General features: G+C 44.6%; 1 protein-coding gene across 2 annotated transcripts in view; it reads left to right on the forward strand.

Annotated features, from left to right (window-relative positions):
- Positions 1 to 3,670: 3,670 nt before the first annotated feature.
- The window catches only part of LOC147692459 (mitogen-activated protein kinase kinase kinase kinase 5-like), a 742,536-nt gene continuing 719,674 nt past the window's right edge, over positions 3,671 to 26,532 (forward strand). For both annotated transcript variants that reach the window (XM_086938659.1, XM_086938658.1), the window contains exon 1: positions 3,671 to 3,833. In XM_086938659.1, the coding sequence (XP_086794785.1) occupies positions 3,726 to 3,833 (108 nt within the window). In that variant the 5' untranslated portion in view covers positions 3,671 to 3,725. The remainder of the gene's footprint in view (positions 3,834 to 26,532) is intronic.

The raw sequence follows: 26,532 nt of genomic DNA on the forward strand, positions 1-26,532 counted from the left end.
ATCAAGTCCGCTGACCCTGGTCCACGACCCTGCCGCGTCAGGAATTGAACCCTGGTCCCGGGCTGTCCTCTGCTCCCGGGTCTACCGCCTCTAACCAGTGAGCCACACCACTCCACATAAAATGCATCTTTGCTAAGTTAATGGAGATAATGGTTTGCTCTTTCTATAGCTTAAGTTACAGGTTACAACCAGAATGGAAAGTAGAGGATTAAGGCGTGCCAAACTTGGTTCTACCCAGGGTGCTATCAGCGCAAAGGCTGGCCCTGTATGTATGGAATACTTTAATTAATCTCAACAACTTCCAATTGCTCAGCCAGCAGGCCCGTCCCCCACCACCGTTTTTCACCCTCTGTGCCACTCTGGACAAAGACCTGCCGTATGCAAATAAGTCTTGCCCTGCTCCAATAGGAACAGAGTACAGTCGAAATACCAACTCAGTCCACTCCATCTCCAGACCAATTTCAACCTATTCAGTTCTCCTTAATTAGGTATAGCTTAAGTCTTGTGGCACAGTCAGCATGTGACCCACATCTAGGCATTCCTGTCATCCTTAGGGCAGTTCCCTGACAGAATATCGAAGCCAGTAGCATCAACCTACAAAATGATTGACCACAAAAATATAGACCAAATTATATTGACATTCTATACTTATAATGTAAATGGCAAAAATATTGATGCCACTAATATAGTTGTCAAATGTATTGCTTATATATATATAAGCAATATAGCAAGGCATGTGAGCAAGGCACTGGGGTGCCGAAATGTTGTGAAACTGACTAGCGAATAAAAATTTCATCACCGTGAAAATTGGTCCGTGCTTTGTGTTCCCGCGCACGCTGAGGAAGAGCTGCGACGCGCAGGAGACTTTGGTCATATATATATATATATATATATATATATATATATATATATATATATATATATATATATATATATATATATATATACATAAATAATAAACATTTTATATATTTAAAAGTAGCACTTATTTAATGAAACTGCATATATTTTATTTATTTAATAATTAATGGAAAATATTTAACACACATATATTAATATCTACATTATATATATAAATATTTAAATCTAAAATATTTTTTAACTAATCATTTTAATTTATTTGATAGTTTAATATGTTTTTTAAGATAACAATATAACAAAAAATAAAGAAAAAATGATATATTTACACCTAATAACATGAAAGAGTTAAAAAAATACCATTTACCTACAAATAAAAAATAAACAATAGCAAAATGCAAATTTACTAAAAATGCATCACATATAAAACCATTATTAATTAAAAGTATTAAAGTCTTAACTGGACAAAAACATAAAAATATACATTTAATTAATACAAACAAAACTATAAAATTCCTCAAATAAAACATTTAGGGACCCATTATGTCGTCGGGCGGGTGCACACCGTTTTGGAAACGGGACTGACAGACCTCCGGTCGGCAGTCCCAACTACCTCATTATGATGCGACCGCAGATGGTGCAGTTGCATTCCGACATTTCCCTATGGGAGCATCAGTTACGGCCATACACCACCCATAGTACATGCTCCCATAGGGAAATGTGAGGTGGTGTTAATCCCTGCTCCCTGTGGCAGGCACCTCATGGTGCCTGCTACAGGGTTCAGGGAATAACAGGGGCACCATAGGTCCTCCTCAGTTACCAACCGGATGCGGCAAAGGAAAGGGGGCCCTGCTAGGTGCCCCCAAATACGCTTTACAAAAGGGTTTCCATGTTGGGAAGACCGGCATGCAAACCCAGCCGGAAACTGTGCAGCGTTAGCCAGACAGCGTAAACCGCAGACCATTTGGATTACGGGCCGGTTCCGGATGGAGCCCGTCAGAAGCCAGCCGGAATGACCGGACGGTTTCCATTCCAACCGGCTGAATCAAAATCAGCCGGTCGGAATTGAAACCGACGATGTCGGACGTAAGGTCTCTGGCCTGATGTTGGAGGCCTTACGACTGACATTGTAATAGGCCCCATAGTATAGCTACTCCAATTTACAAATCAGAAAAAGTTAATTTAAATCAGGAAAAGTAAAAATTACTACTCCCACTACAATAAATGCAACAGTAGGAAAAGTGTTGAATTGCACAGAGGTAAAATGTACTATTCCCACTCCACTCAGTGCAACAGTAGAGAAAGTGTTAAATTACGGAGGGGTAACATTTACTATTCCCACTCTACTAAATGCAACAGTAGGGAGTGAGTGTTGGATTGCGGAGTGGTAAAATTTACCATTCCCACTCCAGTCAGAGCAACAGAAGGGAAAGTGTTAGATTGTGAAGGGGGTTAAAGTTACTATTCCCAATCCAGACATAACAACAGTAGGGAAAGTGTTGGATTACGGAGGGGTGACATTTAATATTCCCACTCAGGACATAACAACAGTAGGGAAAGTGTTGTATGGCGGAGGGATAACATTTACTATCTCCACTCCAGTGAGTGCAACAGTAGGGAAAGTTAAAACAAAAACACAGCAAGCAGCGGCGCACCACTTTATCATGCTAATTCCAAAACGCGTTGGCTGAACCCCTTTTGTGTTATATATCCCCTTTGCTACTTCTGTCTGCCAACGTCCGTCGCGAGCACTACCTCCATAGTGCCGCGCACGTCTGTTGGCAGACGCGGCCCGCCCACTCCGCTAAACCGCCGCTCCACTGCGGAATTGCAGCCACGCGTAAGCGGATATTGATGATGCAGCAATAAAAAGAAGAATGTCAACGCCATCGGACTATTTATTGTTGATATATTTGAACTTAGTATGATAAATGTCTGAGTGGTGCACCGCTGCTTGCTGTGTTTTTGTTTTCACCTAATAAAGGTTGGGACTCTTTGGGCAGAGGGTGCCGGCAGTGTGTGCACACATTGGTGCTTTTTTGAAAGGCTAGATCATAACAATTGTGTAGGAGATATCAGTTATATGTGTGGCATCAGTATGGTCCACTGCCTTTTGTCTTATCTTACATTAACAGCAGGGAAAGTGTTAGATTACGGAGGAGTTACATTTACTATTCCCACTCCAAACATGCAAACAGAAGGGAAAATGTTGAATTACGGAGGGGTAACATTTACTATTCACACGCCAGTCAGAGCAACACTTTGCCACTCTGGACCGAGACCAGACATATTCAAATTAGTCTTGGGCCTGCTTCATTAGAAACAGTGCAACCCAAAAAGTCAGGCCGGGTCCTCTCCAGATGGAGCACTGCCTCAGACCAGTTTTACCCCTCTCAGGCCTCATCTGTCAGGTATAGCTTGTGTCCTGTTCACAGTGAACACAGGACCTCGGAATGGGCCCACCCTACGCACTAAGGGCTGATGCCACGCAGTGATGGGTGGAACTGGAACTGGAAGGCTTCAATAAAAAAAGTTAGCCACTGGTGATCGATCAGGCCACATTCTAGAACATCATTTTCACCCACTAAGCTCGTGATACCCAATGAGCTACACCTCTGCTCATTATCAGCAGTTCCTCTTTGCACACTCATCACCTCTACAGTACTTTGTCATGTGCAATGAGTAGACGATAAGGTACCGCCCCACAGTGAGCCGAGTGGAGATCGCCCACATCACCGAAGCTGTCTGATACTGAACAGGAAGCAGCTTGAGGTTTGTCGGCCTCGATATCTGGCAGATGTGAAGTCACTCAGAGCGCTTTACAGTTTCACTCGTTCTGACGGAGGGTACCAAAGGGGGAGCAAACCATGGACGCCGCAGGCCGAGCTCCGCTGGACATTTCGAATAAGAACCCCTACGAAGACTTCGAGCTGCTCCAGCGCGTGGGAGGGGGCACCTACGGGGAGGTTTACAAGGTGAGTCCGCCCCACCCACCCCCAAAACCAAACACCGGCACGAGCTCACCTTCCGTCGAGCCTAAGAAGTAACTATGGGCGCACAGCGGGAGAGTGAGAAGTGTACTGTGTGACGCAGCACCAAAGGGACAAAACTCCTGAGCTGAGAACATTCTTAGCTGGTTTTAGAAGTTGTCGAAGGTCATTTTGAACCTCTTTGCAATAAGAAAGCAATGGCTGACGTTAGGCCGATGCGCTCGGTTTTCAGTTTCTGCCTGAGGCAGAGCACGCCTTTCAACTGTGTTGAAAAGTGTATCATTTGTAATCGGAAAAGAAAGACCCAGTCTCCAAATTCAGAACCGTGGCCCAGCAGAGGAAATGTCACACTTGCTCCCTTGAACGCCATCATGCGAAGCACCATGTATATATATAAAAAAAAAAAACATATTCAAACAAAATGAGTCATCCGCAGGCAGCATATTCCCAAATAGGTTCATCTTCAGCTCTGTAATCAGGGGATACCTCAAGCTCCATGCATAAAAGAGTGCAGGAGAGACACTGTTTGAATCTTATTGTTTTGTATGGGTCTATTATATGTATGGCATAAAGATGTGCTGAGGAGGTCACTTCAGAGCGCGCGGAGACACTCAACCTCTGCACTGCGTACGCCACGCATCCCTTTTATCGTAAGGAGGGTGAGCGTCAGGAAAGAGTAGTATCGGCCGAGCTGTGAGTTATGCTCAGTGGTGGATGACGGTCACACACACCAGTGCAAAAGACGGTGATGAGAAGGGGGTTGAAGGTCACCAGTGAGGTGCACTCGGCTGTACGTGGCAGTTCTAATTCTCAATCGGACTCTTCATGTTTGCAGTCACCCTCGTGGTGAAAAAAATCATGTTAACGCTGCAGAAGTGCCACCCTTCATTCATTTCAATACTATACCACAAAGCCATAGTGGTTGCTAATTTCTTATGCAACTAACCATTGACAAAGGCAATAGTCCTGGCTTATTGTATGTGTAATGCTACTTGTTGTAGTATGTATCTAGATGTAATGATAGAAACAGCAAAATACCAGACGGGCAGGACACTATGCTAAGCACAGATTTTTAGAGTAGGTATTTGTAAGCATTCGCCCTTAATTACAGCGGCCACGCCCCTTTGAGAGACCCCCCTAGTTCTTTCATCCCACTGAAAGCCCTGGGTGCACTGGCAGCTGTGTTGAGTAGTTAGTTGTAGTGGAAATCAGATGATGCTGTAGGAAAGGTAAGGCAACTTGATGCGACAGATGTTTGTGGTGGTCCCTGTACTGAAACAGCAGGGGTCGCTGCTGTTCAGATGCAAGGTGCATCGACAGAGCTCCGTACGGGTCTCGGTTTTAAAAGTATCAGGTTGTGGTGACAGTTCCGAGTGATGTGATAGTTACTGGCAGAAGCGGGGTGTGAGAGGGAAGGGTCGGTACCACTACTGGAAAAGCAGGGGGCGCTGAAGATCAGAGCGAGGCCTACATATGGGGCTCTGTGTTATTTCTGTAATTGAAATACACTATACTTTGGCTTTTGCAGGTCACAGGAGAGGTGCAGCCGTGCGTTTTTGTGGATGGGATTTGGCCACGTCTTAGTAGTGATATGAGTTCTCCGAAGCTTTATTTCGACGAGTTTGACCTTTACCATGTGAGCAAGAGGCCTATAAATACCACGCGCCTCCTAAAGTGCGAGACAGGAGCTCTTTGGCCGTTCAGTCTATCGGGGGTTGACTCCGGAAGCGTTGATGAGATTTCCTCTCAACGTTGTGGGGGAGGAAGGGTGGTGCCGATGGAGGGAGGAAATGGGCTTTCTCGTTGCAGGTTCCCTGCCTATGTTCATAGCCCTGTTCAGCATGTCTCGACTGTCATACCGATAGATAAACGTGATACCGTTGGAGTATGATTTATTTTGTAATGCAGAAACCAGTGAGCATTTTCTTCAGGGCAGTACCAAACAAGCCCCGGAGAAGCCAGTAGGTCTGTCGTTGAATACTAGTGTGCCCCCAGGGCCCTGGGGGACACAGGTATGCCTCTCACTGGCCACGAGGCCCAGCAGCACAATAAGACAAGCACATTCAAATGCAGATGGTATCGTTGGGAGTGCCATGAGCAGTCGCTCCATTATTTATTTATACCTTTGGTCCGCGCCTGGCCCTCCAGTCGTACCAACTGCAACATTATACAGTAGAGGTCGGGTGGCACTCTAAATCCCATCCAACCTTTATTTGCAAACAAAACTCAACATGAACTTACTGTAAACATATAGTCCTGGAGCAACTCTCTCAGGAGGGGGGGTTGGGGCGAAGACCATACCTCTGGCTTCGACCTCACATGCTGCTATCAACAGTTTGCCAGGCATCCACCGGGATCGCCACCACGGGGGCACCCAGGTCCTGGGCACTGCCGCAAGGGCAGCAGTGTTCAACCTCGGCCGCTTCAGAATCAGCCCACCCCTGTCCATCAGCCAGGGCTGTTTCTTTGCTTGTCTGGGCACCTTCCTTTATCCCCACTGGGGTGGATATTCGCTTGAACCATGATATGTTCCGGGTCACAGTAGACTGCCCACATCTCACAGTGACCATCGTCCCCTGGACGGCTACGACGGTCCAGACTTCACTCTCAAAGGGTGTGCAGAACATTCACCGTGGGTGTCTGTCCTTCATGACCACCAGACAGTTCTGGGTCAATGGCACGCCCACTGCCACTGGAGGGATAAAGATCTGGGGCACACATTCCGCATGACCACTCTCCAAGGTCCTGTGTCCCCTCATCCTTTTCACCAGTGTTAGAAATGGGGGTCTCTAGATGGCAAAGGTTTGCACCTTGTCCAAGTAGGGACCCTTCCTTCTGGTCAGGATAAGGGAGTTACACTCCTAAAATAACCCCAGCTCACCCCCTTGGTAGCTTGGCATGAGCAGTCAGGCTTATCTTAGAGGCAGTGTGTAAAGCATTTGCACATAACCAACAGTAATACATTGTAAGCACTACAAAAGGACACCACACTAGTTTAGAAAAATATCCAATATTTTTATATACTTAAGACAAGACCAAAAACGATAAAAATCCACAATACAGTACAGAGAAATCTTCAGTTATCAAAATAACCTTGAAAAAAAGTTCCTTGAAGTTGATAGCCCAATCCGGGGATATCACAGCATTGTAAACAAACAAATCCAAACAGTTCTGGCTGATAGCGGCCCAGCTACAGTGTCTGGGAGACCCGCAAAACAGTACCTTTAGAAATGCAGGGCTTCGGTGACCTCTCCTTGAGCTTCTGAAAGCAAGGCGTCTGCAGGCGTCAGTTCCGGAGGTCAGTGCAGGAGTCATCGGGCCCTCGAAGTTACACCCGTTGCAGATTGTCTCCTCACGGTTGAAGTCAGGAGCGCTGGTGTTGGCGGGTGTCAGGTGCTGCGGTGCAAAGTGCTGCAGTGCAAAGTGCAGCAGTGCGGAGTGCAATGCCCTCAAGTTGCAGTGTGAGCATTGGCTCGATGGTGGCGTCAGATGGCTTTGTCGGTGAGACCAGGGTCACGTTGTGAAGTGATGCGGTGCTCGTTGCGGTGCTGGCCGATCACAGTGCAAGCAGTGTCATCGTTGTTGTTGAAGCGCTGTCCTCGGCTGACCAACTGGAGTCGATGGTGCCGGCGTCAGTAGGCCAAGGCTGTGGTGCGGGATGAGGACGGTGCGTCGTGTAACTTATGAGCGGTGCCCTCAAACCATGGTGCAAGCAGCAGCGTCGATGTCGGCGTGAAGCGCCATCTTCGGGGATACCAAGGCACCGGCGTGAAGCGAGGCGGTGCTGAGTGTAGTGCCCACAGGTCATGGTGCGAGCAGCGGCTCGATGGTGGCATCAGATGTCGTCATTGTTGAGATCAGGGTCGCATTGCGGCGGTGCCCTGTGCAATGCCTTCGGGGCACGGATTTGGCACAATCGCCGTAGACGGCATCAGGTTGCTTTTTCTTCTGTTGCACCACAAAACACACAGTCCCCAGTGCTGAGGGCAGAAGAACGTGAAGTCTTTGCTGTTCCTGAGACTTCTTGAACAGGGGGAAAGCTCTACCTCAAGCCCTTGGAAATATTCAAAGAAAGAAGTTGTAGAAGTTCAGCCCAGACCTTACACTGCCCAAGACAGAAGCAGCCACTGCAGGTCAACACAGCAAAGCACTGAGCAAAGTGGTAGTTCCTCCTAACAGCTTCCCCATCTCCTCTTCTTGGCAGTATTCTTGGTCCAAAAGAGTTCTAAATTTCAGGGGTTTGGCCCCCACTTTTTATATCCCCAAATCCTTTGTCCTCTCAGGCAGAGAGTGTCTGTGCCCAGCCAGAGCCAGTTTTGTCCTCTCTGGAGTAACTGCCTGACAGGAGGTGGAAACAGCTTTGTCAGAGGTAGATCAGGCCCATTCAGGTGAAAGGAAATCTCATCCCCCTACTCTGAATGCCGCCCAGGTCTATTCAGCCCTTCCCTGATCTATCTAGACTCTCTGAAGCCACTGCTCCTCTCCAGCCCCTGTCATCCAAAACCCAAACAGTCAATCAATAGACCCTGTAGAGGCCCACTGGATGGCTGAGTAAGGAAATACCTACTTTCTAAAAGTGGTTTTTTCAAATACAGAATGTAAAAATCACCTTCACTAAAAGATGCATCTTTAGATTGTGAGTTCAGGCATACTAAACTTTATTGTTCTACCTTGTTCCCAGGGGTAGTTAGGTTTATAAGATGTTAATAAACAAACTCCCCATTCTGCCTTATGGAGCACTCTCTGTTGGGACCTCAGGGCATGGGAGGAGGTGAAAGGGAGATGCAGCGAGCAGACCACACGCGCTTCTGCCTGTGCAGTGACCCCAGAGACCAGGGTCACAATGTGCGTGGTAGCTTGAACCGCAGCACCACTGCTTCATTGTCACAGGAGGTTGTCGTGCAAGCAGCATGGGAGGCAAATCATTCCTCGTTGTGGTGCCCCCAGGGCCCGAGGGACATTAATAGGCCTCTTGCCTGCCACGAGGTCAGCAGCACGAAAAGGCACACTCACACAAATGTGGATGGATTCGCTGGGAGTGCTATGAGCAGTCACTCCCACATTTATTATGCTGCGGCCCTCCAGTCGTAACAACTGCAACATTGTACAGTTGAGGCTGGGTGGCACTCCACATCTACCAACCTTTTTGCTTCGTTAATGCTTGTTTTGATTTGTCATGGTTTACGTAAAACATTATGTTTTAGGCGCTGCCAACATAACAAATAAACATTAGTTAAAAGGAAAAAATCTTTTTGGGCCTCACAAAGCACACTTTGTGATCGTAGTCCCTGGTACTGAAGGAAGCTACATTCAGTGGAAGTGCTCTTTGTGAAAGAGCTAGGTGCCCCAATCAGAGTGCAGTTTAGCAATGACGTAAGTAGGTTGGCCCCATGCTGTATGCCTCAGTGGGCCGAAGAATATGTGAGTGACACAAAAAAATACCATTGGATGAAGAGTAAAGTAAATATATTATATATGCATAATTTTAGTAAAAAGGTCTTGGCTAACACCAGACCTAAAAATACATCTTCAATATTTTTAATTGTTGGTGTCATCAACCTACACTTTCATCTTGTTGAAGATTTCATCATTCAGGCTTATTCTTTTGTCAGTGAGGTCACAAGACTAACATTTTGCCCAGGGTGTGATATCACCAGTTTACATTTTGGTATTATGATGGGTCCTTTGGAATATACTAAGGGGACAGGCTTCCTCTACCAGTCCATTTACGTGATGCTTGCGTGAACAACAGCATGACTGAAAGCTTTACCACCTGCAAGACCACTTGCATGACTGCATCCCTTATTCTTGAATAGCTGATCCATGACAAATTTTCACTTCAAATGCATGCATAAGCACATGGATAAAATCAAGAAATGGACCCAACTCTATTCCTCAAGCACTACATCAACACTAACCATAAAGGCTGCATTACATACACCCTTCTATTCATGGCGCTCTCACAGAGTAGCATGCTACCCATCTACAAAGGGGTTCACTGCCTCTTCAGGGTCAGGGTGCTCTGTATAATGCAATTACAATACAGTACATTGCTCATTGGTCTTTGCTTCCTTAAAGGGTTGCACTTACGTTTCAGAGAAGTCGCTCCCTCAGGTATCGAACAGAGACATTTAAACACTCTGCTTCACTATCCCAGTAAGGCATAGGTTTTGTTGTATCTTAGATATAGATAATACCCTCTGTTAAGAAAAGATGCCTCAACGGAGTCTATCTACCGAGAGGAACATATGACCATTTTCCTTTGCTGATAATTTCATCAATCTTCCTTTTATTGCCCACAGTTTCAGTTTGGGATTATACATTGAGTCTCCATTTTCTTCTTTGTTGTTGATGTCAGTAAACTGTACTTTGTGCTTGAATGGATATCTTCAGTGGGTATTTTGATGTTGTTGAAGACATCATCAAAGTGTATTTTACCCCTGCATTGATGTACTCGGCCTCAATTTTATTCTTGACGTTGATATCTGCGCCTACATATTGCTCTCTTGATGATGTCTGCAGTCTTCAAGTCTTCAATTTATCCTTGTTAATTATGTCAACTGAAAGCAATTTTCCCTTGTGTTGATGTTTTCCTTATGCTTTTTAAGTTTACTCTGCCAGACAGTGCAAGTTGTCTGTTTGTGAAAGACATATTGGGTTTTCCAAGAACATACAGGGGCTTGCAGCCCACCCTTGCTTATCGTTGGTTAGCTTTACTCTTACTCTTATTGTTTTAAGGCATCGGCAAAGTGAGCTCTAGCCCAGGGCCCCAGCCTTTAACCCGTTGACCACGGCTGAAATTCCGCCGCAGTGCTGGTGATTTATCACTGGGCGTGGCTCAGACGGCCCCTGGCCGTCCTCCGCACACGCCCACCATGATGTCGGCCGGCCGGGGGCCGTCCGACACACGCAAAGGGTTAAGGGATCACCCTGATAGAGCCAGCTCTGTTCTGCAGAGTCAAATGTTTATAGTAAGAAAATGTTTATATTAAGTTCATTGATGAAATTTTTTAAATAAAAATTGTTTGGATACATCTAATGTTATGATTTGACTTATGTGCAGTATATGTTTAGTTGGGGATATAATTGATTCAAAAAGGTGTCATTGTTTACAAATTATATTAATGCTTTAAGTTGCACTACACAGAAAGGAATTCCTTTTTTTGTTACGATATTTCCCGGTCCTTTCTGGGTTTAGTAGGGAAAACTCTCTCTTTTTTTCTGCATCACCCTGATAGAGCCAGCTCTGTTCTGCAGAGTTTTTCGCTGATGATCTTGAATGATTCTTAAACAGATTGTTTTAAATACTGTTTCCCTTTAATTTATTTTTAATGTGAGTATTCTATTACAGACATTTTGCCAAGGAATGTTGTGTTTATGTTTCATGTAACAGCCATAAAAAAGTTTGTTTTAGATCCAAACAGGACCTTACGTATGAGAAATGGGAGGGTGTCACAGAGATTATTTAAAGAAATACTAGTGAGTTGCTGCTTTAATAAAATATTGAAGACACGTCATTATCCCTGAATATTAGATGTTACAACTTAAAAATTTGGACAAGTGTGCCTGTGCACTGTCAGTGACTGTCAGTGAGTAGCCTGGTTAACGAAGGCACAAAAAGACCTGAAATTGGACCATAATTTCAATGCTGTTCCAAACAGGGTCTCACAAAATACGTTTGGCTCAGGGTCCCCAAAATCCTTAAGATTTCCCTGCTCTTATTTGCATGCTCACTATTCATTTTCATTGTTAGAACCAGTCCGTCCATCTTGTGTTTGTTCCACCTCTGGAGCACACCCTCTGTACCAGCTCTCTGACTGTCTGGCTTCTACCCTACCACTGCTCACTTTTAGAAAAAATACTTTTTTCCTTTTTTTAAACATTTCATGAGATTGCATGCATTTTTCAGTTCACTCCTTCTCTCTCTATGTGCTCCCCACAAATAGCCAAAGTGTTTTGTTTCTCTCTCTTGCACTCCCCCTGCACCCCTTCACTCTTTGTGTTGTAAACCAGTCTCGATGAAAACGCGACCCAGCTCAAAATCAAACTCCTTGACTGGCCAATGCAGAACATCTCTCATGTCACCGAGTGTGAAAAAAAACCCCAGCTCACCTTCGAGCAGCACATAATATAAAAGGATACGTTACTTTTTCTTTCATTACCTGAATGACTAATCACAGGCTCTGCATTTCACATCTTTGCTCGTAACTAGCTGCACTCAAGTCCGCAACTTTTTTCTATGCATACATCTATGTGATATTCAGCTTTTTCACTACTTTCTCTATATGCTGTGTTTTTTCCTTCACACTCTTGCAGAAATACCCAAAGGGCACAAAAGCTCAATTGCAGCTCCCTGCAAGATCCTTTTTATTGTGTAAACAGCTGATAAGCCTGGAGGATTCCCTATCTCTTTACCTTGTAAACCAACTGAAGACATCACTTGAAGCCACTGTAGTTAACCTGCAATGAAACTGACCTCACAGCAAGAACTCTTCAAACAAGCACTGCTCATGTCTAGATTTACAGCCTTAATTTCTACTTCGAAAATGCTAACTGCCCAAATCAGCGCTATGTATCTTACTACAGGACATCATGGCTCTTTGCACAGACATCTTCTTCCCTTGATAGCACTGCCAGCCTCTCGAAAGCTGAAGCTCTAAGTGATCCTAAGCAGAACGACAGAGTAATGCTCACTGATATCTTTTCCACTTTTAACTCCTGTCTGATATCTTTTCCATTTTTAACTATGTGCCACAGCAATATGCTGCAATTATCGCCTTTGGACTGCCTATCAAGGTATTGGTAGGGTAATCATAACTTTTCCATAAATGGTAACTTACTCATAGTAGGAAGTGGAAGGCTCTTTCAATGTTAAAGTGAGTTAATGGGTGCTTATATCATGTTAACAATTTCATCCACACTGTGAACCTCTCTCAACCTTGAAGCAGCTGTGGTAAAGCAAACAAGACACTTAGGTATGTTTTCAGTTTCTATTTTTGGTAAATTCTGGTGTTTTTTTTCAGTGTTTTCAATACCTTAATCAAACAGTGGTTATCAGTGGTTACACATTTCCGTGCCATTAAAAACAAAAGGAGCAGTGTTTTTCCAGTGTATATGGAATGTTTTGCTTTTATTATTGCTCGCTTTCTGCACTGATAGTTCATGTGTATAGACAGTGTGTGTACAGGGTATATGAGGTCCAAATACATTTTTACAAATCAAACTTATTGTAATATGCCATACAATACTTCTTTAGTGAGTCTTGGGTCATGCAAGCTCGCTCTTTCCTTCCAATGTAACTAGTTTATCTGTGAAAAGACCCTCTCAGCATTGGCACTTGAGACGGGCAGCGGGAAAACAGCCAGTACACAATTTGCTAACTCTGGCTCCTTACATAGCTTTCTATGCTAATACTGGTGCACCTGAAGACTGCGATTCTCTGGGACATGTTCTGCAACATATGAGTTGAACTGGGCGCTTATGCCATCAGTTATTGAAGCAGTCAAAAATGAAACAGGACTTTTCAAAGTCTGGAGAAAAAATCCTGTATACGGAAGGTATCTAGAGCTTGTGCAGAGTACCTCAGTGATGATTCATTGACTTCCAATGCCATGGTTGGAGAAGGGACATTTCTATGCATCATTGCAACCATTTCTCATGCACTGTAAAATTAAATTTCCAAAATTCCTCCTCAACATTTCTTTGCTTACCTAGTGGAAAGAATTCTAACATGGAACATGTTGCAATGCCAAAGTCACTAAGAGTGTTGTTCAGCCTGCTCTCAATGAAATGTTCACATCTACACCAATTATGCTGAACACTTGGTAGACAAAGGTGTTTTCAGACTCTAGTGTTTTGATTATGTCCACTACAGCGGTCATGTTTTCCTATAAAAATTTACGAATGCAGAAGAGTGTACTTTTCTTCACATCACTATCAATATGCGACAAAAAATCCTCACATTTCTTGTCTTTGGCATCATCACTTAGCAAAAAGTCACATTGACACATGGACAATATAGCAATCACATGGTTGCCACATGGACAATATAGCAATCACGGCCTCTAGGAATGACACCGTTGGGATGACTCTTTCTTTGATGGCCCACAAAGCACAAAATGAGAAATATTAGCATTTTAGTTCCCATGCATAACGAAACAGTGCACCAAAATAGACTACAAGGTCAATAGCATTCTTCATTAACTCTTAAGATTGGTAAAGATACTTTCAGCATACTATCTTGCAAGTAGCAAGAATCTCTTGCAGAGAAGCATTTTAGCTCAGGTATCGATTTTGACAGGTCGTCACACAATGTTTTCTTCTACGTAGCTGAATTACTGCAAATGCAAACATTATCACTTCAATCTTTGTTGGACTTGGTAAGAACTTCTTGAAACAGCATTCCAAGTGATACTGTGTTCTATATTTTCCAAACATCTGGTGTCATGTTTTCACCACTATCCCAGATGGCTGGTGACAGCAATCTTTTCACATATACCTGTCACTACACCACGCATTGAATGTTTTAAGCCTGGTGTGTTTGGCAAGTCACCTATTATAAATACTGATTTGCTAGAAAAGGGGTCTGAAGTATCAAAGGGTTTCTCCCATTCGCTGCCTGTGGATAAATGCAATGGTATATATATCGGGAAAGATTATTATGAAACCAGCCATTTTACCTATCAGTGAAAGAATCAAAAGTAGCCAAAATATCAAATATTATTTTTATATTTCCTGATTCTCTAAAGTTTATAAAATATTAAATAAGACCTAAAATGAGCTCCGGATGATGGACTTCCAGTGGCTTCAGGCCTACTTGCATGGAACTCCCATACCAAAGGACCTACCCCCATCTCTATGTCAGTCCTCTTGGCTTGGCGCACAGCTTTGCATCACACAAGGTGGGATAGGAAACTTACCAGAGAGACACCCATGTGGTGTGGCACTTGGCTGAGAGAGACCTCCTCCCTCCAGGACTTCCATCAGTGGGACCACATAGGGATCTTGCTTCTTGGGGACGTTTGGGTGGGGGACCATATCAGAACCTTAGCAGACCTGCAGCAGTGCTATTCCCTCCACTCTTCCCAATTCTACAAATATTTACAGCTTAGGCATGCCTTGGGAATGCACCTTCCATTCCCCACCTCCTTTCCCGAGTTTAGTCCCCTTGAGGCCCAGGTGATGATGGAGAATCTCGGTAGAGGTGGGGGTCTCTTGGATTTGGCTGAAAGAGACCTCCTCCCTCATGGACTTCCATTGGTGGGCCCGCATATGCATCTCGCTTCTTGGGGACGTTTGGGTGGGGGACCACATCAGAACCTTTGCAGACCTGCAGCAGCGCTATTCCCTCCACTCTTCCCAATTCTACAAATATTTACAGCATAGGCATGCCTTGGGGATGCACCTTCCGTTCCCCACCTGCTTTCCCGAGTTTAGTCCCCTCGAGGCCCAGGTGATGATGGAGAATCTCAGTAGAGGTGGGGGTCTCTCGGATTTTCGCTCCCTTGTGAACAATGTTCCCGCTACCCTAGACGCGCTGCGAGTTCGCTGGGAGGGTTGGTTGGGCCCCCTGGAGGATGCGGATTGGAAGGATGCCCTTATGACCCCCAAGACCCTGATGACCTCATCCAAACTGCGTTTTGTCCAACTCTATTATTTACATGGGGCACACCTCACCCCAGCGTGCTTATACAAAGCCCAGCTGCGCCCTTCCCCGGCCTGCACGTGCTGCAACCCCACACCAGCGGATTTCTACCGTATGGTCTGGCAATGCCCATCCTTGCTCCGTTCTGGGCGGGTGTGGAACTGGAACTCTCACAGACCCTGTGGTGGACGGTTCCCATGACCCATTGCGCCTGATTCTAGGTGAATTTGTTGGCCTGGACAGCTCTTGGGCCGACAAGTACTTCCTTTGGAAAGCGGCGGCGGTGGCGTAGCGAGATATAGCGGCACTATGGTCCCAGGCCAAACCCCTAACTATGTGGAAGTGGAGACAGGGAGTGGACTGGTGCGGGACTGAGGTGGATCCCCTATCTGAAGCTTGGGGCTGCCCCGAACTCTTCGAAAAGATATGGGGCAAATGGTTCGACCTGTTGTTCTGAGGGAGGGGGGCATTTCTTTTAAGATTCAGGATAGCCTTATGTATGATTTTACCCTGGTCATTGATTCGCAAGTCCCTGTCGTTTCTCATGTAAATGTACATTGTGATATTATGCTTGATTTTGATGCCAATGTGAATTTGTGGTTCATCCTAAATTCAATCAATTTGATTATTAAAAAAAATAAGACCTAAAACGTGGTGACTGCATCTTTAGACCAAAGACCACAAAACTAAAAAAAGCAAAAGGAAGAAGAAACAATATTTTAGAGACATCCCTAAACAACAAATTCAAGCAGAATAATGTTAGCCCAGTCTTTCTTGCTGCTGCCTTGTATAACAGTTACATTGTATTGACCCCTTCAAGAAGAAATAAAAATGCCTTTTTTTACTCACTTTTCCTTTCTTTGAATGCATTAAGTTTGTGGTTGTGAGGGTGTTTTTTTAGTGTTTATATGTTTACACTGGTGAGGGCTATTTTCCTTTCGGTGGGGTTTTATCAGTTATAATAGGTTTAAACCTAAAACAGGATAGCTTATGTATGGCTTAGACAGCATTATTTATTTTGCTAACCTAATGTTTTTTTAAAAATCATAATCAAAATACATACATTTTCATCCAGTGGCTTTTGTCCTGACCTCGTCATTGATTTGTCTCTTTAGTTAGCACTAGCGTTCACATTTTGCTTCCACCCACAACGATATAGAGCATAGAGTACTGGACCTGCTCCTTCAGCAGTTGTCTCTTTTTGCTGTGAGTGACAGCATTTTACTTGTGCCCATATGTATATACATCTACTTAGGCCATTCCAGAGCCAAGGATAGTAGGCCAAACATAGTTGTTGATTTGATTTTTTCATTTTATGTTGGTTGCGGGACATTTTAAACCTTTTTCTTTTACATATACTCACCACTTTCAGACCATGGCACTTTTTTACTTTTTCTTACTTTGACACTTTTAATGTCTACTGCATATTTTTACGAAAACCCTCCTCCCCACTAGGTTTTATTTTTAGTTTATCTTCCCCACACCTTTGCTTCCACCACCAGCTTCTTTGTTGATCCCGCACTTCTTGCTGACTTATCACATTTTTTAAATTACATTTTTCTTTTGGCGGGCCTTGCAGCTCCTGTTTTCTGCTGAGTCGCTCCTCAGTACAGAAAGCATTTTGGAACTAAACACATTTCTTTTTTTATTTTGTGATTCAAGTGGGTCTGCCATCTTGGATCAGTAAAGGAAGAAATCAAAGAAAATGCACCCACCCAATGACATATATGTGAACTTACATCATTTTCCCTGTGGAAAGGGGTGTTAGGCAAGGCTGCTCTATGGCCCCTCTACTTTTCTCGTTATTTATTAACGGGATAGTCGAGAGAATGCTGAGGGCTAGTGTCGATGCCCCTTCGTTGGCGGACACCAGGGTTCCGATCCTGATGTTCGCTGACGACACTCTTATTTTGTCCAAGACTCCCATGGGGCTGCAGCGTGCATTAAGCATTTTTGATGCTTTTTGCATGGAGCACGGGCTAGAGGTAAACGTAGGAAAAACTAAACTAATGGCCTTCTCTGCTGGAAGAAGAAGCTATCCTAAGATAACCCTAAATAACAGCAGGCTCGATATAGTCAATGAATTTACATATTTGGGAGTGCAGATTGCGGGGGGGACTGGCTGGACGCATCATGTGAACAAAGTAGTCCTAAAGCACCAGCAGCTATCAGGTGCCTTAAGGGGGGAACACCGTAAATCAAAAACAAAACCTATAAAACCCGCACTGGCAGTGTATGATGCGAAGGTTTTGGGTGCCACCTTATATGGCGCTGAACTATGGGCTTGGAATAGTCTGATGGCTCTTCAGACCTCCGAGAACAAGTTCATGCGCGGGATTACTGGACTTCCACAGAGCACCCCCCTGATCCCATTGTTTATGGAGCTTGGTAGACGCACGATCGTCGACAGAGCTCGATTGCGACCAGTTCTTTACTGGAGGCGCCTTTGGACGACTCCAGAAATAAGACAGTACGCGGAGGGCTTCTTGTGGATAATCAAGGAAGATACCTTCCATAAGATAAAATGGTTAAAACATCTGAAGACCATGTTGGTAAATCTAGGGTTTTCAAATCTTTGGAATAACCCTGAGGGAGAAACCTTCCCAAGCAAAGAAGCCCTCAAAGAGCAATACTGGGATTGGGTGGGAGGCAAGATGCTGAATGATACCAGGGCAGATTCAATGTCTGGTCGTTTCCTGGAGACTAAAATTTTACCTGTCCTAGAAAAGTATTGGGATAACATCACGGTACCAATGGACAGGAAACTCATTTTCCAGTTAAGGTCAGGATCTATCCCTCTTAAGAAATTGACATCTGGTTGGCACAGACCCACTAATAGCCTATGTCCTGCCTGTGAAAATGCAGAGGAGAGCCTAGGCCATTTTCTCTTTTCATGTGAAGCCTATGTGAATCCAAGGAGGAAATGGCTCTCGCTGGTATGCAAAAATTTGGGGACACGCGATAGTTCCGTGGCCCTAAGAATCCTATGTACAACATATCAGGATTCGATAGTCATGGGTGTCGCCAAATACATGGGTTGGGCTTGGGCGATAAGACGACGGTCCTTAGGGATTGCAGGTAATTTAGGGATTCCTTTTAATAAATTAATAAACTTTTATGTATTGGTATAAATTGTTTTATCTGTAATGTTGTATGAGCTGCACTGTGTTTAATGAATTTTTACTCTGTATTATGTATTTTGTGTAACTGTTCTGATTTTATGTGCTTTTATGAGAATTGTCTCGAATAAAGCTTATACAAACAAACATATATGTGAACTTACATCATTACATAGGTGCCTGCCAGTGGAATGACAGTGGAGTGACAGTGTTTGCATTATCCTTGTTTTTATTTTTTACACCCAGATGCTTATAAAATATATTTTCACTTAACGTTAAAAAAAATCTTGAATTTCACTAAAACACAAAGGATTAAAGTGGCATTATTGTTAGGTAAAGAGCAAAGTCTATACCTGACAATTAAAAAAAAAACAATTCACTTGAAAAACCTAAAGCTTAAAGGGATGTTATAGTTTGGTAGAAATATCACACATTTTGTGGTGTATTAAATTTAAAAAAAACAGTGAAATTTGCCAGTTATGGTTCAATGAGCTTACTATTACCTTTGTCCCAGAAACACAGTGCTTATGACCTCACATTGTACATCACTCTTGACATGCCATGTTCAGTGACATCATTGATGACATCACTCTTGACATCTCAAATGACAAATGTCCCCTGGGGAACACTCGTCCCAGCAGCAGGTGCCGCAGCGAGAGTGGGGAATACAGGAATTAGATAGAGTCAAGCTGAGCACATTATACCTACACGCACCCACAGCTGGATTCACAAGGAGGGATGCGAGTTACAACGCCTTGGTCTGTAACAAAGCACAGCAAGTGGGGTTGAGCATGTTGGTCATTGGGGGAGGAATAACCAGGGGACATAATAATCAACTTATTTGGAACAAACTCACATGGCAAGCAGTCACGGTGCTGGATGCTGCTAAACATGCAAACAACGGGCACACCAGTAATGACAGGGCTAATGGGAAACCAGAGAATACTGACCACAACCAAATACTATCGATAAATGAGTTGGACTAAACAATAGGATCAGTATATCACTGTACAAACCATTGTCATTGGCCATGGGCGGGGCCGCAAAGACCAATTCCAATTGGGATGGGGCAAAACATCAGGCTGTTCAGACTTTTCATTTGCCATGCTTTTTGGCCATTGACAGAGCCACAGGCACCATGCTTTCAGAACAATCAAGGGTGCAGCCAGGAGAGAGAGAGGTGGGGCATTTCCCTCTATAGGGAAGGAAGACCAGTCAATGGCAAGGAGGTAGCACATTAGAAACTTGGGTGGGGCAAGGGGTAGCATTGGCCAATGGCACATGAGCCAGGCAGTGAGTAGTTACATGAGAGAGTCCCCCAGGGAACCTCCAATGATGGCGAGAGCAACAGTTCAGATGAGCATTATCTCCCTGCTTGTTAAAGAAAGAATATGATGAAAGAATTAAATTCTTTTTCACACTATTTGAAATGCAGCAGGTGAACCTGGACTTACTTGCCTAGAACAAAAAATATGAGCAGGAAGGAGAGAAATGTAGATAACTGGCTTGATGCCTTTAGATTGTTGCCATGCATATTCTTCGAGAAGTTCCCTTATATGAGAACAAGTTCCATGAGGCTTGCAGGATGTTCAGAGGGGATGTGCATGGCTAAGCTACCATGAGGGCTTTAGCCTAAGGTTGCAACCTTGGCCAGTGATGGAGTCAGGTGGAAAAGACTTCATAGGGTACATACACAATATGGTGACTGCAAGAAAGGGAAACCCAACCACTCCTTTTGGTAATACCTCATTAATGAGAAACTGGACAGATACCTCAAATCCTAAACAGGGAGAAAATATCAAAAGGTATAAGCGCTATTCACTGGAAATAAAAAAAAACTGGAATTACATATGTGGTTGGGGACGTGCTGCAAATGTATGGAAGACGACTCAATGTGCACCTAAAAAGAAAGACACCCGACCAAAAACCAGTAAATCAAGTGGGTTGACTGTTGACCCCCCGCAATGGGCCAAAGTCAGGCACAAAAAGGAAGTGCAATCAAAGGTAGTGCAGGGAGCGACTGGCATTTATCACGGCATGGGGCTGGCCAAGTCAGAGGCGGAAACAGGTGAATACCTAGATGATATGCTCTTAGTGTGGCTCTCAATGGCTCAGAGGGAGTACCTGGTACAGCCCATTACAGTGGATGAGGTCAAGGACGCCATACGATCGCTCCCTAATAGCAAATCCCTGGGCACGGATAGCCTAACTGGCACATTTTATAAGGAATTTGTCAACATTCTGGCACCACATCCTCATGCATTATACGAGGAGGCGTACACTAAGCAGGTGTTCCCTCCTCCCTGAGAGAGGCTCTCATTTTTGCACTGTTAAAGCCTAACAAGCCACCCGAATGTTGTCAATCCTATAGACCACTATCATTGATAAATACTGATGCCAAGGTCCTGTCTAAGATATTAGCCACCAGGCTCCAACCACTGCTCACTTATCTAATCTTGCCAGAGTAGTCCGTTTAAATTCCCACCCACTCCACAGTGCACAACGTACGTACTCTATTCACATTATTGTACCAGCTTGATCCCCCCATGCAGGCAGTGGCGGTCCTTCTGGACGCTGCCAAAGCCTTTGATTCCGTTGAGTTGACGTACATTTTTGGGGTCCTGCTTCTCATAGGGGTCCCCCATACAATTGTTATAGTGGATATGCCTCTTATACACTAACCCAGTGGCACTGGTGCGGATCAATGGTAACCCATCTGTGGAGCTGCATATATACAGGGGCACACAACCAGGGTGCCCTTTGTCAGTGATACTAATTGTGCTGGACTTGGAGGCGCTGGTGTCCGTGATTCATCAGCAGCATGCAGCCTCCACCCTGCTTTTTCAGCGGCGACCTCTAAGCATTTCTCTATACGCGCAAGACATGGTGTTATATGTCCATGACCCTACCACACATCTGACACCAGTCATTCGGGAGTACATTACGTTTGAGCATTATTCAAGATTAAGCATTAACTGGTCGAAATAGGTAATTTTCTCTTTGACTCCAGATATTAAGTCACACTCACTAGACTTTCCTCTGGGGTGGAGCACAGACCCCATCAAATATTTAGGGATCTGGGTAGACAGAGACATGGAGCCAGTTATTTGATATAATTATGGTAGAGCCATTTTAACGTCCCAGGAACCGATGACTCAATGGTCCCGGATGCCCCTCTCTCATTAGCGGACAGGGTGGAGGTTATGAAAATGGTAGTGATACCCAGATTTCTTTACCTCTTTATCGATATAACAATTGTTCTGACCCAGAACTGCTTTAAAACACTCAGGTCCCACATGATAACTCTGGCATGAGCGGGGAAGCAGCCTAAGATCGGTTAGGATATGCTCCCATACGATCAGAGGGTCTTTGGCGCACCAGACTTGCACCTGTGTTTCTTGTGCACACATGCACAGTTTGCACACTACTGGTCAGGTCCGGCGCTAGGCATGGGCAGCGTGGGCATCTGCCCAGGGCCTCGCACTTAGCCCACCAGCATGGGGACACGCACTGGTGATGTGTCCTGTTGCTTCCCTGGTGATCAATTTCAAAGAAAGGTGTCACCTTTCTTTGAAATGGAGGGGCCCCCCCTCCCTTGGCCTGTCAGGGATGGTATCTGGATACATAAGGGAGGGAGATGCTCCCTTCAATTGAAAGGAGACCCATTCACAGACACTGTGGGAGGCCATTGTCCATCATTTTGGCGCCCCCATAGTTTTAACTTTTAGCCCACAAGCAATTCTCACACCTATCGGACTGAAGGTGTGATAAATGCTTGTGGGCTCAAAGTTAAAACTGTGGGGGACGACAAAATGCTGGACAATAGGCCTCCCACAGTGTCTGTGAATGGTCTCCTTGCAAGGGGCCACTTATCGACATTAGAGGGGCCTCGCACATTCCCTTTTAGCCCAGGGCCTCGCAAATCCTAGAACCGGCCCTGCTACTGGTACTACCCTCATGCCTACACACCACATCAGGGAAATAGAAAGTGACAACACATATCCTGTTCCACTTAAAGCTATTTTGCCACACAGCCAATTGGATTTGGCGCTTGAGGAAATTAACACTATTTATTGCACTATGAGGACCTGGAGATCACTTGGTGAGTAGGCGAAAAAGTACCCTTTATATGCACCTGAGTTTCCACTGCTGTTTCTTCTGGTCACACATGAGGCTGGGGCAGTTACAATGCTGGGTGAGGCAGGGTTGAAGACACTGGGGGATGCTTAACCTGGAGGAAATTTTGTTGACATAGCAGATATCTTGCACATGCAGCATCAGCCCCCACTATTGACCTTCACATACTCCCTCCTTTGAGCAGCACTGAGGCAGTTGTTTCCCTAATTCCCTGCAAAGCCCCCCCGCTCTAAGAGCACTCCAAACGTTAATCACCAGCACTACACGCAGGAGCCTTATTACTAGGATATACAAGGCTTCCTAGAAAGACAGGCCAGTAGCCTAGAACTCAACCCTAGATAAGTGGAATGCCATATTTGATACACCGTTGCACCTGGCAGACTGGGGTTTATGTTGTGCACTAACAGGTATACTCATGCCCAACTGTAACTTGTGCATTTTTCATTTGAATTATTTACAGCAAATGTATGATACTCATGTTAAGTTTGGATGCAAATTCTGTGCGATGTGGGGCAAATGGAAGCAGACTTCATGCACCTGGCTTGAAAGTGCGCGCCTGTCTGGCAATTCCGGGAACAGGTTGTAAAGGCCCTAATGGACATGGCAATGGAGCTGGTGGAATGCACCCCACAGATATGCTTGCTTGGACTAGTTAAACATTTACAACCAGCCATTCATAAACTGGTGGCAATAGCATTATTATATGCAATGATTAATGAAGTATGTGGTGTTAGCCTAGCATTTTATGTAATGTTTACATCCCTCTAAGTTGCTAAATGAACATAATGCTTAATAATTTATTTAAGCGTAAAAGATGAAAATAGACAGAGAGAACACCGCCTGGGTTATTATATTATTGCAGGAGACCTGATCACCAAGATATCTATTTGTAAGCCTCCAGGAGGAACAAGGAACTCGAGGAGAGCTGGAATATCCCCAAGTCTTGGGGCCTAATCATGAGTTTGGCAGTCTGCGGACCGCTAAACTCATTATGGAGCAGCAGTGGCTTATAACAACTTTGGGGGTCGGACTGGCATTTGACTGCCGCAACCACCAGGGAACCCCGTTCCCTGGGGGTGGGGCGGCTGCCAGTGGCTCACAATATTCTGGCAGTATGGCCATGCATATTACGAGTTTCCTGACTGGCAGCGGTTGCATGGAGGTTCTTACTCCATGCATCTGCGGTCGGTCAGGAAACATAGGAGGCCCTACAGGCCCCCCCCTTGCACCATGCATGTTGGTACATGCAGGTGGCGCATGTGTGCCTCCATGTGTGCATGCACCCCCAGTTCCAGTATGGCATGGACTTTTCAGTCCATGCCATACAGGAACGAGCTGTGCGGGTCCCACAGCGCTGCCTTTCTCAGGCTCCCATAGGAGCCTTGGAAAGGCACCGCTGCCCGCCACACCACGATTTAACTCATAATCTGGCAGGTAGTCAGTGGGTACCATAAGTACCATTTATACCATAAGTACTATGGGGCAGATTTACAATAACTGGCGCATCCCAAAGGATGCGCCAGTTATTGTGTGCCACAGCTCCGCCACCCATGGTGCGCCGCATTTAGAATGCGGCGCACCATGGGGCAAAAACGGCACAGATGCGTGACACATCTGTGCCATAAAGGCGGCGCATTGCTGGAGTTGCGTCGCAAGCGCGACGCAGCTCCAGCAATGCTCTGGGGGGCCCTATCTGTCCAATGCTGCATCAAGCCTTACGCCTGCTTCAAGCAGGCGCAGGGTTTTGACTCAGCATTGGCCTAAAAGTGCCTGCGTGAAATCTTGTAGATTTCACGCAGGCACTTTTGCGAGGCGCACCTGACCCGGAACGCCCACCCTGCGCCGGAACGCCCACATGTGGCGTAGGGCTTTACAATGTGACGCATCTGCCTAGATGCGTCACGTTGTAAATGGGTTGCAGGGATGCGCCACGTTTACGCCGCTGTTGCGTGATGCAACGGCGGCTTAAACGTGGCGCAAGTCCGACATAAACTTGCCCCTAAACATATAGCAACCATACCTTTCTTTAAATAGCTTTTGAAATGACGCCTAAAATCAATGGATTGGTCTTTGGAAACTGTTTTGGTTCAATCGTTTTCTCATTATGCAATATTGATTGCTGCATGGCTGTATGCTAATCTTCTTAATGGCTTAGTTGCATCGTTTCACATGACGTGTTTACCAGGGACCAAATTCATACTTATGAATTATTTATTAATGATCTAGTCAAACACCTAAACGACAAAAGCAAATGCAACTTGTGTCCCAAGAGACTAGAAAAGGATGATGTGGAGGTTCAGTTGTCAGTTGCACTCAAAAAAACGTATTCGAGAACAATTTCTATCATTTTCTTTTGCTTGTTTAAAAATAACAAGTTCACTCATAAAAAAAAATTAACAGATACGGCACGTAAGAAAGGACAATTGGATTTAAATTGATACAATCTTCGCCAAGCCGCAAAGAAAATATTCTTGATCATTTTGGCATATTGCAACCCAAAATTGAAAGTCTAAAAGAAAATTCTCCGCAAATCTGATTCTTATCCAGATTTGAGTTGATTGTATTTCTAACTTGTATAAGATGAACACAAATTTACTTCGTAGCTGAGGCGTAGAAATACATTTGTGTTTTTCTTCATAAATTGAACAATTACATCTCTCCTCTTACTCGTGATCGAATCCTTGCCTATATTAATAGAGCGAGAGTTTCAGTCATGGAAGTACCCGACAAAACTCCAATTATAGCACTGAAAAGAAAGGCTGAACTGTAGATAAAAGCCTTGAGGTCTTGTATATACATTTCTTTGAGTCCAGCACTATCCTTGAGTCATGGAAAGGGAGTGTTATTGCGCCGAATAAAGGGCCATATTATCAACAAATAGCGATATTTATTGCTAAGTAGGCTTAGCGGCAATTTTTTTATCGCTGCGCATCACTGGATTTTATCGCTGAGATAACGTGCTATTAGCAACGTTTATCTCAAAAGCGATAAAATTCCCGGCGATAGCGGCAAAATACGTGAATATCGCTGAGAATACAGCGATATTTACGCATTATCGCTAACAGAGTCTTAGCCATTATATCAACCTCCCATTGGATATAATGGCTAAGAACTGATCTGAGCAGGCGTTAGTTTTTGGAGATATTCACGCTTAGCGCAAATATTTTCATCGCTACGCCTGTGTTGGTATTAGGCGATAGCGATGTTAGCGACTGCTTTCAGTCGCTAACAGGTTGGGTACGCCCACTTTGCATGTCATTAGCGATAAATATCGCTGACTGGCAAAGTGGGCCTCAAACCGCTTGCTATCGCCTACAAACTGTCACTAACTAACTAACCATAGCTTGCTAATAGGGCGATAGAAATATAGCCGCTTAGCGGCCGAAAACGGCCGCTAAAGCGGCGGTCATTTTCTATCGCTCCCCTTGATATTATGCCCCAAAGTTTCCTTTGACTTGTGGGCTCCATAAAAAGAGAAGTACAAATATTAATTATCTGCAATAACCCTACTTGAAGCCTTATGAAAGATTTTCAGGAGGAGTGTCTTAGATTATCTGGAGACAAGGGCCAACAAGGCAAACATTATCCTTTGAATCCTTTAGGCTTTAGACTCACTGCCTTGTTTCCAACAATATTGCTGTATTGCATACCATTTTAGAGACACAGGTCCAAAAAAGCCAAATAAAATGTACAGATGCTTGTCTTTATTTTCAACTGAGTGAATAAGCCTACTCTACTCTATGGTGTAAATTGTTGTCGTTTGTTATCCCATATAGTTTATTAC

This window comes from Lissotriton vulgaris, chromosome 9 (assembly GCF_964263255.1).
Source record: "Lissotriton vulgaris chromosome 9, aLisVul1.2, whole genome shotgun sequence".
Taxonomy (NCBI): Eukaryota; Metazoa; Chordata; class Amphibia; order Caudata; family Salamandridae; genus Lissotriton; species Lissotriton vulgaris.